This window comes from Haliaeetus leucocephalus, unplaced genomic scaffold, assembly GCF_000737465.1.
Source record: "Haliaeetus leucocephalus isolate CR32 unplaced genomic scaffold, Haliaeetus_leucocephalus-4.0 Scaffold306, whole genome shotgun sequence".
Classification (NCBI taxonomy): domain Eukaryota; kingdom Metazoa; phylum Chordata; class Aves; order Accipitriformes; family Accipitridae; genus Haliaeetus; species Haliaeetus leucocephalus.
In genome coordinates, this window is record NW_010972742.1 from 1,184,189 (window position 1) to 1,198,648 (window position 14,460).

At 39.5% G+C, this 14,460-nt stretch overlaps 1 protein-coding gene across 1 annotated transcript in view; it reads right to left on the reverse strand.

Annotated features, from left to right (window-relative positions):
- Positions 1 to 358: 358 nt before the first annotated feature.
- Positions 359 to 14,460, reverse strand: part of MORN5 (MORN repeat containing 5) — a 14,216-nt gene continuing 114 nt past the window's right edge. The window contains exons 2-5 of the mRNA XM_010571088.1: positions 14,227 to 14,374; positions 13,777 to 13,888; positions 12,725 to 12,856; positions 359 to 950 (exon numbers count right to left, since the gene is read on the reverse strand). Coding sequence (XP_010569390.1) covers positions 871 to 950; positions 12,725 to 12,856; positions 13,777 to 13,888; positions 14,227 to 14,374 — 472 coding nt within the window. The 3' untranslated portion in view covers positions 359 to 870. The remainder of the gene's footprint in view (positions 951 to 12,724; positions 12,857 to 13,776; positions 13,889 to 14,226; positions 14,375 to 14,460) is intronic.

A 14,460-nucleotide genomic window follows, 5' to 3' on the forward strand; every position in this document is an offset into this window, starting at 1 on the left:
TTTATTTCATCCACCAATCATTTTGTTGTAGCATGTTGCAATTCTGCATGTCTTGGCTACAATGGTTAAAAAAATTTCTCTGAATGAGTGGACAGTCAAGACTAATATTTATTTTAAAAAAGTAAAACTAAATTGTAAGCACTTTTTTGTAAAACCAATGTCTGTTTTGTTACATACTTTTAATGTTGTGCTTTGTAAATGTCTTATTTGTGTAATAAATAAAGTTAATGCAAGTAGAAGTGCTGGCACTTACATCCAGAAAATGATGTAATTCCATTTTATTTTATTTTTAAATACTTTCTGGCTTACTAATCAAGCAGCAACCCACCCAGTTTTCCTCTTTTATTATTTTGTTAAACTCTGGCTTCAGGAGAGTTCAACAAACGTTCGTAGTAAATGGATATAATTTCCTAGTTAGCAAACCAGTCATTAAAGAATACCTCTGGTGTACATTATTACAATGATCAATCAATATCAAAGTACTGAGCAAAAAGAGAGGAAAGGAATTCACCAGGACAGCTAACTAAAATCTGGGAAAATAATGTTGATTAAGATGGATTTGAATGACTTCAACACTGAATCTGAGGCACTCTTTTTAGCAAATTGTTTTCAGGCTTAATAACGTTTATATATACTACACTACACACCTCTCAGGAATATTATTGTGAGTACAGTCTGCTTTTTTGCCATGGCTTTTTCTCAGCATGACTGATTAAATGATTATTTCCATTTTTGTTTGTGCTGACAAAGATGACAAAAAGATTATATTCCTGTAGAGGGAAAGGGTGAGACAAATCCATGAGGATAAATTAGATTTATTGTGAATCAGATTACCTGCTTTGGGATATTATCGTCTAGCAAAAACTGTTTTCATGGTTTCGGTTTATGTTCAATTGTTTCATCCCAAGCTTTCCGGCAGGTCCGAATGATCCATTCATGCTCATCATCATCTAAAAGGGAAATAAATAAAGAGAACGCCAAATATCACCATGTCAGATCTGCTCTTTGCATCACTAGGGTCCAGCTCAAACAAGCTATTTTTCCTTTGAGAAAAAAATCCATTTTTAGCCATTGGCATCTCTTAGAACACATTTTTTTGTTTCTTTAAAAGATTGTGTGCTGTTGTGTTGGAATTTGTCAAGGCAGGAGGTACTGGATCTATGGCAATGACTGATTATTGGTCTGTTTGATAAGGTTAGCTTGGGCAGAGCTATGCGATTTACATGTATAGATTTTATTTTTTTTACTTTTTGGCAGGAGATATGTTGAAACTATCAGAAATGAAGATACACATTTTTTAAATACTGTGTGTTGCTTGTTGGTTTATGAAAAGTGAACGTAAAGAAAAATCTATAGTCAAAACCTAGGTTCTTGTCTTCCAGGTTTTCTTTCAATGCTGTTTTTGAAATGTACATTATGACAGGTATCGATAAGCTGATAGATGTATTTTAGACCATTGTCTGTGTCCCTTGTTAGTATTCATGTCTGTCATATTTATTCTCAGAGCATAATGATAGTGTGGAAAGAAAAAAAATCAAAGACAATGTAGGAAAAAACAACTGTCCAGCAAAGTTTGAATAGAAATTTTGTGTATGATTACAAAAAAATAACTTGGCAAATGTTAAGTTGTGGCTTCTTAATTCCAGGGATTTAAACAGTCTTGTCTCCAAAAACTGTTCTGTAGCTTTTTCTTTTGTGTTTGTGTAGGGGAAAAGAGATATGCATAGTAGACCGGGAAAACCAAACTTCAAAAAGCCTTGAAAAAAATCAAAGTGTTACTTAAAACAATACCTGTATTTATTTTTATATAAATGAAATGTATTAGAGCTGCTTCTTGTGTTTATCGCTGTCTTAACAAATTCACATTAGCTGCTTGCGATGTGTGTTTCTAACCTGCCTCCATCTAAATTTTGAGGGGTTTGTAGCAGCCCTTATTACCTGAAAGAATAGACGATTGCGATGATGGAGCCAAGGGGGCTGTAATCCTGGTACTGTGGCCATCGCTTGGCATAGCGCATAGTCCCATTTATTTATACAGCTGCCCTGCACAGCTGAGCACCCTGCTTAGGTGGGTCAAAGTAGACAGAGAAAGAAGCATGTCGCTTGTAAGGAGTCACATTTTCATGGAGATCTTTTGACTGTGGAGATGTACCTTTAAGTTAGCATTTGAAATGCAAAAGGTAGGAAGGTCCTGGGAATGAAGTTGCGCTAATCTAAGAAGTGAAAGTTCACAGGAGGGTATGTGACAAATAAGATCTGGTGCACAAGTCTTCAAGCTTGGGAGTTAATCTTATTGATTGCAGTGGGTTTTGAATCAAGTCAGCTTTGTCTTTCCTTTTTTTCTTTCCTTTTTTTTTTCCTGCTGCCCTCCCCTTTTTCTCATTCTTGGACGAGTGAGTCAAGTGCACACCTTCACTTCTCATAAGATGCTGCTCACACGCAGCTCTGCTGGCATCCTGATAAAAGCAGGCTTAAGGAAAGTATGTGCCAAGGCATTTGTCCCTTGTCTGAACCGCAGCACTCATCTGCCACCCTTCACAACTGGTAGTCAGAAAGGCGGGTGACTCACAGGAGGTTTTCCCTAAGAGCCTGCTCTCCAGTTTGCTCTTTGCATACAGTGAGTGGTTTCCAGACAAAGTGCTTGCTTGTGCCTACTGACCCTCTTCTCATTTCCCACTCAAGGGTGCTGGCTTGCAAAAGCTCGGTTTTGGTGGTGAGCGCCCACCTTTAAGCAGCACCCCAGTGACGGTGAATGGGTTGGAGAACACGCTTGTGCTGCCATTGTTGCAACAGCTCAGCCGGTAGGCTTGCTTTAATGACTGAAAAATGGTTACCATTTGGATAAAATAGTTAAGTTCAGCTTTTTCTGTGTTTCACTGACATGATCTCTTTTTTATTCCCTATGGCTATGAATCAATAACAAAATACCCTGTTAATGGCATACTTCTTATTCGGGTATAAACTAGGAGAAGATAAATGCTGAAAAATATGCTAAAAGGGAAATTAAAAAGATGAGCACTGAATCTTGCTTAAAGACCATGCAATCCTTTCAGAGGCAGAGATTCCACTGAAGGCTGCAGCAGGAATGCAAATGTGGTCCTTAAGCTTTCTTAAAAACAACATCAAAGCCATAATCAATGTGCTGGCTTTTGTTCTATGCACTAGGTGTTCCAGCACAGTAACGACGTGATCACGTGAGCCTCGGCTATAACAGATATTGTCCAGCCTGGGTAGCTCTGTCATTTTAGCTGGAATCGAAAAAAATAGTTTATCTGAGCTTGTAATAATTGCACGAAAATGAAACTTTGTCCACTTCTGCCATGGTGAAGGAATAAACAAAACTTACACATGCTATACATTGGCAGTATCTAGCTCGTATTTGGGTACAGATACACGTGGCTCACCTGAGTACTAGAAATAATCAGTCTGCCTTCCTAGTGAGAAATCTACAGCACTCACTTAGCTGAGCATCAAGGGTATAAATAAGCACTAAGAAAGGCAGATGCTAACTTGGCTTCATATAACAGGTTTCCAACATATCCTTGGTTTGCCTAGGTTGTTTCCTTCTGCACTCTGAGTTTTCATGGTCTCCTAGGAAAGCACACAAGGCAGGTTGCTCTAAGGATTTTAGCCTCCCCAGACCCATCCCAAAATGTCTTGGTTCATGCAAATTAAATACATGTTCATAAGCACTGCTTAACTTGCATATAGTTAATCAGCTGTAAAAACTGAATGAGCTATATGAATTTCAGCTTTTATATGAAAAGAAAAAATAGATGTAATGACTCAATATTCCAAAAAATATCCTAAAGCAAATCCCTAGAACTGTCATCCAACCCAGCATGCCGTACTACTGGTCCTTGGTCTTGGTAAGGGGAAATGAAAGAACTGATCCAGCATAGCAAGAAGAACCACAAACCCAGAGATGAGAATGGCTCCAGGGCTAGCTATGTGAGAAGAGGCAGGGAAATATTAGAATGTAAAGAGTTAAGCTATGGTAAAACATACTTTTGCTACACTAAAGAAGACTGGTTGATAATTACTGTAGTTTTAGGGCTATTTGAATCAGTGCAGCTGCAACCTCTTCAGTAGTAACCCCTGAAACAAGACAAACTGGGTTTATTGTACTGAACAAGTCTTAAAGCTCCTCCCTGATTGTTAGTAATTGGCAGCAATGGACTTAACAGCCTCTTGACTACCCTTTTTACACTCTACCTGACTGTGCAGCTAACAATTTAAATCACAGATGCCGATCCTTCTTTGTGGCAGCTGCTTGTTAACTACACGTTCCTCTTTTTCTGTCACTGGCTGCTTCCATAACCCTGCAACACCAGGGTTAGATTGGAGAATCACATTTCATCAATATTTAAAATGGAATTAAACCTTGAAGTTTGATTAATGCTACCAGATAGTGAGTTGTAATTACTATTTTGCAAATTGCAATTGTTTGAATATGTTAATATGATTGTCTAAGCACATCTTCACCTTCAGAAGTAATTTTCCCCTTAAAAAAGATTTGAAAAAAATACAAACTCTTTAATCAGTGGTAAATTATCACCCTGTGCACAATTAGGTAGTATGGGGTTCTTCATGTTGTGTGCTGAATTTTGTGTCAGCACATTTATCTTTAAAAGTTTATCCATTTTTTTTTAGATTTCCCTCAGTAGAATAAACATTCATAGAACAGACTTTGCTGAAACAGGACTAACCATGTTGATATTTGAAGGTAAAGAAAAAAAGGTTTGTCTGAAAATTTTATTGCAATCTGGTGTATCCCTGTTCAGTTAGTAAATGTTAACAAGTTATTTCTTCCAAAGTTAGTGAAAGATAATGATTATTTTCATGACATATCACTGAAATGAAGAGAGAGATAGCAAGAGATCTTAATGGATGAGCTGTTAGAATATATGTAAGTATTGACTGATTCTTTTGAATTATTTTCATGTGTCTCAATCAAAAATAAGATCAGTTTTCTAGCACCCACAAAATATATTTTGAATATTGTGGGTCAGATCCTCAGCCAGCCCAAAGTGGGATAGCTTCTCTTTTATTTTTGTAATTAATTCAGGCTGTTTTCATTAAGCAGGCAGAGACACACGGAGCCAGCCCCGGTAGCCACCTGCACAACTGAACCCCAGAAACAGCATCTGCCCACAGTAGATGATTAACCGGGGTGCAAGTCCTACTGATCTACTGTTGGACACTGCCTACACAGTCAACAGGTCAGTTTGGATAGAGTCTTTTTAGGCAAATAAGACCCAGCTAAATCTGTTGGTCCTACTGTGTTCCTGTAAGTAGCCTATTTCAAAATTAGTTGTTCTCAACAAATATTGCTTTGCAAGTTTCTTCCGTGTTTTGGGTGGCTTTAGGGGAAGCTCCAAACGCCAGCAAAGTTCAAACAGGTGCCTGTCAAAGATGCTGTTAGGTGTATTCACAGTGAGCTCAAACTGCAGCCCACTTAAATCAGTGGATTTCTGCTCAGCGTCTCTGCAAAATGAAATCACTTGTCTAATTTTCAATGTTCAGTCTAAAAGTAGTGGCAGAAGAGACTTCCCCAACTACACACTCCAGATTTATCTCTCTACTGGGATTAGAAACAGCTGAAAATTCAGGGTGGGCTTGCTTCAGGGTGCTTTCAAGGGATGACTTGAAAATACGCTGTAATTTAGGTGCATTTAATCTTCCTATATTAAATGCATATTGCAAAGTTTAGAATTATTTGCTTCTAGATATCACATTTCTCTGTTGCTTACAGAAATCTCAGCTGTGAGAGACTTCTTAGCACATGCTTAGGTGTTTGGCATGATGCAGAGCGGAGACTGTCAGCAAACAGCAGGATTGTCATGTAGGCTTCCGCATTTGCCCTCTTAACAAATACTTTCCCAGGAAACTACCCAGAGGTGCGCAGGAAGACATACTGCATTGAAATTAGAATGCTTAGTGGCTTACACAGGGAAAAAATCTACACTGTTCAACTTAAAAACCTTGTCTGACTCTGTGTTAGGTCTTCCTACTGCACTTTAGAGCTGTATGTGTTCCTGGTGTCTTAAAGGCTTTGTCTGCACTGGAGGCCTGATGCACTCCAGAATTCAGATCCCTGGCTCCTTCCTCTGCCCAAGGGCAAGCTGGGACCGGACGTGAGTGGGCATCGTCCCTTTGTTCACTCATGCCTCTGTTAAAGGCCATGAGAGCAAGGAGGGAAGTGGACGCGAGCTGGTATGTGCCTCCATCAGGACAGAGGCTCACAACTCCAGTGTACCCTGAGGACATAGCCATGTGGTAAGAGCGGCTTTCCAGGACTACAGTTTGTAACAGGGTGTGTTTACAATAGACAATCCTTGAACAAGAGCTGAGCTTCCTCTCAGTTTGCAGAGGGCCAAGCGCACACAGACCATTGTAAACAACAATATCGTTTAATTCTTTCACATGCCTGACTCCTCCCATCACCCGCAGTGCAGTTTATCATGTTCTTCCACTACACAATTACAATCACATGTGATAGCATCTCAGCCATGGACTCTGCCTGGCACACCCCTTTCATTTCCACTGCCCCCTCCGGGTCCCTAGCACCACTTTCCTTACGGCACCTGACCCCACCAACATCAAGGCTGGCAAGAAAATGGAAAATATGTTTTCAATTAACCTTTGCTTCCACCCACAAATTCTCACCCTTCCATTTACTTTTGATTACTGTAATTCCAAAATGGCCCCCAAATGAATTTTCCATCTCTTGTAAAACTTGTTTTCATGTGAATTATATAGTTGAATATAAGTGCCTATAAGACTTGTGTATAACCTATTTAATGGATTCACAATAGGATGGCTAGCACACAAACAAAGTTGTTATTCTTGGCATGCCACTATTTGGAACTGAAACTTTCACAGTTTTCAAAACGGTAAGTATTTTAAGACCAGGAAACCACAAGGAACAATATATCTGCAAAAGCTATAGCTACCGTAATTACCATAGTAACTTACATCATGGTGCATATATTAATATTATAACTATTGGCTATGGTCCTGAATAGAAATCATATTGGTTTGTAATCTATTTTACTGAATGGAGTATATTTTATATTAAAATGCATAAGCCAAATTTAATCTAAAAATATTTTCTTGGTTACATGGATGAGAAGTCTCCAACTATCTCTGTCACCTGAGCAGACTTTGACACTGAGAAAGACATAACAATTTTGCAATGCTATTCAAAATGTGCCTGATCTTAACACATTTCTATATAAAAAGATGTGAAAAGAGCATATGATGGGTAGGAGAATTGGTCCAACATTTTTTAAAGTGTTTAGAGGACAGTAAGAATAGACATGAAGCTACTTCTCATAGGAGTCTGGGATCTTCTCTTTAAGTAGACTCAATTTTCTTCTGCCATCTTCACTCCGATACTCATTCAATTTCCTTGCCCACTCAGCAGTCCCCAGTTTGATACTTGCTAACATTCTGCCTTTCCCTCTTCTAAGATTTGGCTCCTCAACTAATTTATGTTAAGTATTGGAGATTATTTAGGTCCAAAGCTCTCACATGAGGACAAAAGCTATTTAACTAAAAAATGGGAAGAGATAGATGAGTGACACTTGGAGATCCAGGTGAAAGAGCTATAATACAATTTCTAACCTTCCCCTTAATGTAATATTTTTCAAATCTTCTGACTATCATAGAAGCAGCAAGTCTGGAAAGCAAGTACCAGAAAGCTAGAATTGTATGAATGCGGGCAAAACGCCCTATGTCCTGGGACTAGACGTAAGAGAAGAAAGTATATGGGAGATGGAGGAAACAAGACCAAAAGGTGAATTTGTATGGACTTGTGTAGAGCCTTGTGGGCAAAGAAAAAAAGCTAAGTGCCATGGCAGAGAAAGAAAATATTTTTTGCAGTGGTATTTTGGAGGAATATGAATCAAAGAGGCCAGAAAGAGGAGTTAGCAGTAAAAAGGACAAGCACTCCAGCTGTTGCAAGAAAAGCAAAGGGCTGCTCACATTTGTATGCTCTACTTGTGTAAACTGAGAGTAGTATCGGTTCTCTGTTTTACAAAACCCTGTTTTCAGAAATAAGTTTGTCAGCCAAAGTAAAGAGAAAAAGATCAATGGATTGCAATAAATGGCATTTAACATAAAAATGAGTAAAATTTACAATTCAGTTAACTTGTTAAATGTTAAAAAATCAGCAAACAATAGACACAATTTGTTTTGTTCAGAGCCCAGAGGTAGAGACCAAATCCTCTAAATTAATTTCTGCAAAAGCTGGGGTTTTTTTCCAAACAGGTCTGGATCCTATTCGTTGTAGAATATACTGATTACCAACTATTTTTAAGAGCTTTACACAAACATTATTTCTTTTGTTGTGTGAAATGCAGAATCAGCCATCTGGCAAATGCCCCAGAGCTAAAATCTTTTACATGACATATAATTCAAAATGATTAAATATACAACAGAAAATAGCTATAGCATTGCACTTAAAATAGCATGAACTTTTACTGCCGATCAAAACTGATTTCTTTAGCTTAACAAGTATCCAAAGAACAATTATTTGAAGAGCTTTTAAGAGTTTCAATATGTAGGAACTAAACCTCATCTAAATTCAGTATCTTAAGTCAAATAAAAAAGAAACAAATGTACAAAAGATTAAATGGTCCTGCGTTATAAGTAGACATTTAAATCTATGGGAAGCTAAATTCATTCGAACAAAAATACTATATTCCCTCTGTATGTGTATTGCTGGGGCTTTCCTCTCCATTGCTAAGGGCATCTGCCAAAACAACTCTTACATTCTTAGGCAATGACTAGGGACTAGCCTGGAATCAGACTGTTCATCCACTCCCTCCATCATCAGAATGGGCAATTTCAAAGAAGAACAGGGAATAAAGCTCTGTGCATGATCCCTAAGTGCAGTCAATCTTTTTTTTTTCTGCACCACGGTCGACTTTAAGTTAAACTTGCTGTCTTTTTTCCAGAAATACTCCAGGCCTGAAAAATTGCCAGGTCCTCATCCCACACCCAGTTCTCCAGTAGTTTATGAGAAAGAGCATGCAAACATCTGCATGTATTTGGGGTACATGAGGGTAGGTACAGAAATAATACCCTGCGTAATTATTGAGTGGTTATGGCTCTGTTTCTCAAGTACATTTTTCAGACAAGTCAAAGTCTACATTTCCCAAAAGGCGCTTGGTGCAAGTCAGATCTGAGTTGTAAGACAAAAAAGTCTAAATGTAGGATATTTGTCTCATGGATTTGCATACTTGGATAAACCCGAAATGGATGAATACATCGCTGCTGACTTTCCAAAAAATTTTGCTTCTAAATTCTTTCAGACCAAGCATGAGAACCTTCATCCCAAGGTAACAATGTGAGGAAACTGTAAGTCTGTGATTACTAAGGCTTAGAATTAAAATGGCTTTGCACCCTTGCCTGTGGAGTTGGGTCAGCCTCACAACCAAGGAACCTCAGACAGACTAACCCCAGACTTTTCTAAACTGTAATAAAATAATGTTCTTGAATCTTGACCTTTTCAGCTCATAATGATTCCTGAAGCAGCAGGCTTTTTCCTGATGCTTTTTACAAGACTTTCAGGCTTGTAGAAATCCTAAGCTGATTGCTGGCTTGTTTGGGATTGCAGCAACACCAAAACCTCTCCTCTTAATAAGACACTTGTCCTGGTTTTCTGGGCCTAATCCTGCTCTTAATAACATGCATGTTAATTCAGTTACCTGACTGAGCTTTTAGTGTAAAGGTGGGCTTCCTGTCTTCCTGCTCTTGATGTTATATGAAGAGATGCATATATTTCAGGTAATATTGACTGCAGTATAGAAAGCTACCCTATGCACCATACACATACTAATTAAATCTCAAGATGGAATATGAAAGTTGTAGCACAAATATTCTCATATTACAAAGAGCAAAAGCACGTTTTATATTATTCAACCCATCCTCGGGAGAACCACAGGAGAAACAGGGCAATTTTCATCAGAAGTATCTTTGCTTTTCATCAAAAGAGAGGTGACCCAGGCAATCTCCTATAATCTTTTCTATCTCAGTATAACAAAATTTCTATTTTTGACTGTATTTTCTCTTTGATAGCTCTGGGCTTCTCCAATATTTGGGGGCCCTAAAACCTGAATGTCACAGCTCTTCTTGTACCTCCCTGCTTTGCATTAAACATAACATCATGTATTTTCTACTTTTCACTGAAAAATTGGGACATCTTCCCATCTTTCTATTGACCAAGCTCTGTTACAAAGGTGCCAGGAGTCCTATTGCTGGAAAAAAAAAAAAAGTAGTGCTCCTAGTGAAACAGGAGTCTAGTCCCAGTATCTATTCAAAATAAACAATGTATCTTCTTACAAATGAGCATTACCATTCTTATTTATGCGTCCAATTTTGTGTACTTCGCAATACTGGAAAAAAGAAAAGATTGAAGCACACATGGAGAATCAAGAGAAATTTGAGCATCCCCGAGGAAACAGAGGTTTAGGGACGGAGTAAGAACTGCAAGATTGTAATGAGAATTTGGAAAACTTTGCTAGATAAAAACATATAACAAAACTGTTGCTGTCATTTTATTCCCTGGGCCTGATTATGTTTTCATGATGGGCCTTTGCACTGCTTTAACAGTAAGAGCTCTCTAAGTAAATGAGTATCAGACCTCCACGCTAGTGAAATGCAAGACTTGCCAAATTTAACAGGACTCTCTACAGTACTCCACATCCACTTGTCTTGACAAAGAAGTGGTGGAAGCAAACTCAGTAGTTTCAAATGGCGTCTATTTTCTTCTCTTCTGGAATGGTACCTGGATGCTGCCAGGTTGGAGGCAAGTCGGTGCCAAGGCCGTATGCTTCCTTGCCCTCTTTCACAAACAGCTGAGAAACAATCAGAAATTGCTTCATAATAGGGCCAGGGTGAAAGGTGAGAACTGGAGTATTCTGAAAGCCTGCTGCCAGACCTGAGGAAGATAGTGTCATTTTGGTAAACCTGTCAAGCTGTTGTAAGAACTTCCTGAATGCTTCCTACCATCTGCTTTTGATGCTTTCAAGACTTGGCTGGAAGCCTGGAGGTTTTCCTGCTCCTTCCTGCCCAACCTATAATGGAGTAATTCTGGATCTGTTCCCTGTCATCCCAGCCTCTTCCTCAGTTTCTTCTGCTTACAGCTGGGTTTTTTTTTAATTTTTTTTTTCTTTACTGCAGTGGCCTTGTGCCCTGAATCATCTCTCCTGGGGCGGTAAGAGTTCCTCTGATGTTGAACAAGTGCCTGGTTTTTCAATTGTGTTCATGTTCTTGAGAGGAAGGGTCTGGCCTACATGACACATTCCTTCTTCACACTCACATCAACAAGTTTAACTTTGTGTACACGGCTCTCAATGGAACAGCCACACAAAGCACATCTCCAACAACTCCGTCAGACTGCACGCTGTGCTGGTCTGGTTAGCGAATATTGATTGATATAATTTGTAGGATTTGAGATAAATGTCATAAAGGACAATGAGTTCAAAGAACAGATTAAAAAACAATAAATTGAATTCCAAGGCGTTCCCTCCTGTACTAATCTGTGTAGGTTCCTGTGTTTTTGGAAAGCATGTTGCTTATCTTCCTCATCAGTAGGCCCACTGCATTCCAGTATTTTGGATCAATGCCATTTGTAATAATCTAGATCAGTTTTTATTCAACGTTTATAAAACAGGCCATGTATCATAGGGTATATTTTATAGCAGATGGTATCTCCAATTCATTTAACCCCCCCCCTCACTTCCCTCCTCCAATATCACAGTGCATGCTTGTAAAAGCTCTTGAAAGTAGGGCTGAGCAGAATTTTTTTCAACAAATAGTAAATTTGCTGAAAAATGGAGTTTCCAAGCAACAAAACTGTTAAACTGTGGCACACTGAAAATGAAATGTTCCGTCTTCTAGAAAAAACAGGTCTTGCAATTTGGACATTTGGGGGGGGAGGGGGAAATGGGGTGGGTGGTTGCTTTCAGAACTCATTTTCACTTAAAAAAAATCTGCACTAAAAAGGTGATAAACACAAAGGTTAAATAGCCAGAACACAAAGTGTTTGTTTCAGGTGAGATCACATTTTTTGAGTTATCCCCAAGTCAACTGTTTGGGGATCTTCTGTGCGTCTTTAATTTGAAAAGTTTCTCTTTTGGCTTGATGAGAACTAATTTTCCCTAAGGCTTATTAATTTGGGGACTTTTCCACAACACCCAGTATTTGCCACACTCTACTCAAAACACAGCTCTCCAAGGTGACAAGAAAGTTTCCTGTTCAGCAAGGTATGTAAACATAGCCCTAAGACTCATTTCAATAAAACAGACTATTCTAACATGTAGAGATAAGCACTTGCTTAAGCACTTTGCTGGTTCACAACACAGGGTTTATTAGCTCTCAGGATCAATGATGTACACCTTACATCCACTCCCTTACTTGAGATCCTTATGGAAGAGACCGAAGATTTTCCTGAGATTAACATACCAAGCAGTAATAAAATATATTTATTCATATCTGCTTGGGAATACTTCACTGTAATTTTGCAAAATATGATTTATACAACTCTGGGGATACATAAGTTGCTGATATAAATAAGTAAGTAAAAAATATTTTAGTTCAATGATAACAGAACCAAATCATGGACTTTTTTTATGTTTTAGCTTTAATCACGCATCCTAGAAGATATGACAAATAAACTCATCTTAGTTTACCTTGCAGAAGAAGTTAATCATACCTGCGTTTCTCAGAAACCTGAGTTTGTAGTCAACAATAACTCTGGTTTCAGGATTATAGAATCCATCACCACAGTCGTAACAACCTTCTGGGATTTTTTTGGGAGGATCCAGATTTGTAAGCTGAGAAGTGCCTGAAGAAAAAAAACCAAACAGTTTACTTTATTTTGCCTTTTTTATTTTTTTGCATGTTTGCCTTTGATCAAGATAACTAACAAATATTACATCTCCATGGCATTTGCTATAAAAACAATGCAGTTACCTTACAATAAATTTTATAAAACCTTTTGCCGATTTTGCAGATGGAGAAAATGAAAATGGAAAAATCCATACACAAAAAGCGGTGATAAAAAGATATCACTTTGATTTCCTCATTCACAGTCCTGTGATTCAGCCCACTAAGCTAACATTACAAATATGACCCCAAACTCCAAAATGGGGCCAGGAGAGTCTTGCTGGCCTCACAGAAAATACGTGTCATCACTAAAATATTCTATGTATAAAGAAGAGTATTTTATGTATTATGTTACATATTTTACTCACTTGTTCCTTATAAATCTTTTCACCTTTTGACTACAGACAAATAATAATATTATAAATGTCTTTAGCAAAAATATAGATTGGACACAAATGTTTATTTTGGTATCTACTAAAACCGCTATGTGGGACAGATGCATTCAAACTTTATTTGATGCCCTGGATGTAAACTAATTGCTTTCACTCAACTTCCCTATATTAAAAGCAAACTGCTAATGCAGTGAAGGTGAAATGTATAAAAGGGTTAATCTGGATATCAAAAGCTGCAGATAACAAAGCCCCGTCCTGCAGGTCATCACTCCAAAAGAGACCATGCTGTGGCTGAAATGCTGCATCCTGCGCTGTGCTGGTGGAAGGTGGTGTCAGCATTCTTCTGGCAGCATCGTATGGTCGGGTCCTGAAATTAGCCAGAGCATTTCTGCTCCATGTTACTCATGTAGCCAAATTAATCTTTCTTAAGCAAAGTTGTTAGTTTAATTCCTTCCAGACTCTTAGGATCGCAAACGCAATTCAGTACCTGGTGGTTTAAGACCAGAACAGATTTCTGTATAAAATCTTCTGTCGTAGCCATCACAGTAATGCCATTTTTTATCTTTGTATTGGAGACCATCTGCAAAAGTGTATTTCCCCTGCAAAACATGTTCAAGCCCAGAGTTAATAAACATGATGGATGGATCGAGTACGAACAAGGCCAGCGCTCCCGCTGCCAAGACGGCGCGTTAGCCGAGCAGAGCGAGCGCACGGTTCAGCTGGGGCTCAAATGGCGTCGGGAACCACCGCCTCTGCGGGATGCCCGGCCACGGGCAGGCCCTCCCTCACACGTTTGGGTGCGAGACGCCACCGAGGGGGGGTAAAAATTGGCTTGGCTCGGAAATCCACTTATTTCACCTCAGAACCCGCCCTGCAGCGTGGCCTCCAGGCGGGCAGCCGAGGCCCCTCGGGGTGAGGCCCCCCCCGCCCGGGGTACCTGCAGGGGCACCCCGCGGTGCCAGACCGCCCGGTATCTGCCGCCGTTGGGGAAGATCAGCTCTCCCTCTCCCTCAAACATCCCGTCCCGCAGCGCTCCCCGGTACTCGGTGCCCGTCGGCAGCGTGTAGGAGCCCTGTCCCTCCATCCTGGAAGAGACGGGGCGGTTGAGGGGGAGGTGGGAGAACCGGCGGGCAGCCCCTCCGCGTCCCCCCGCGCCCCGCCGGGCCCACCT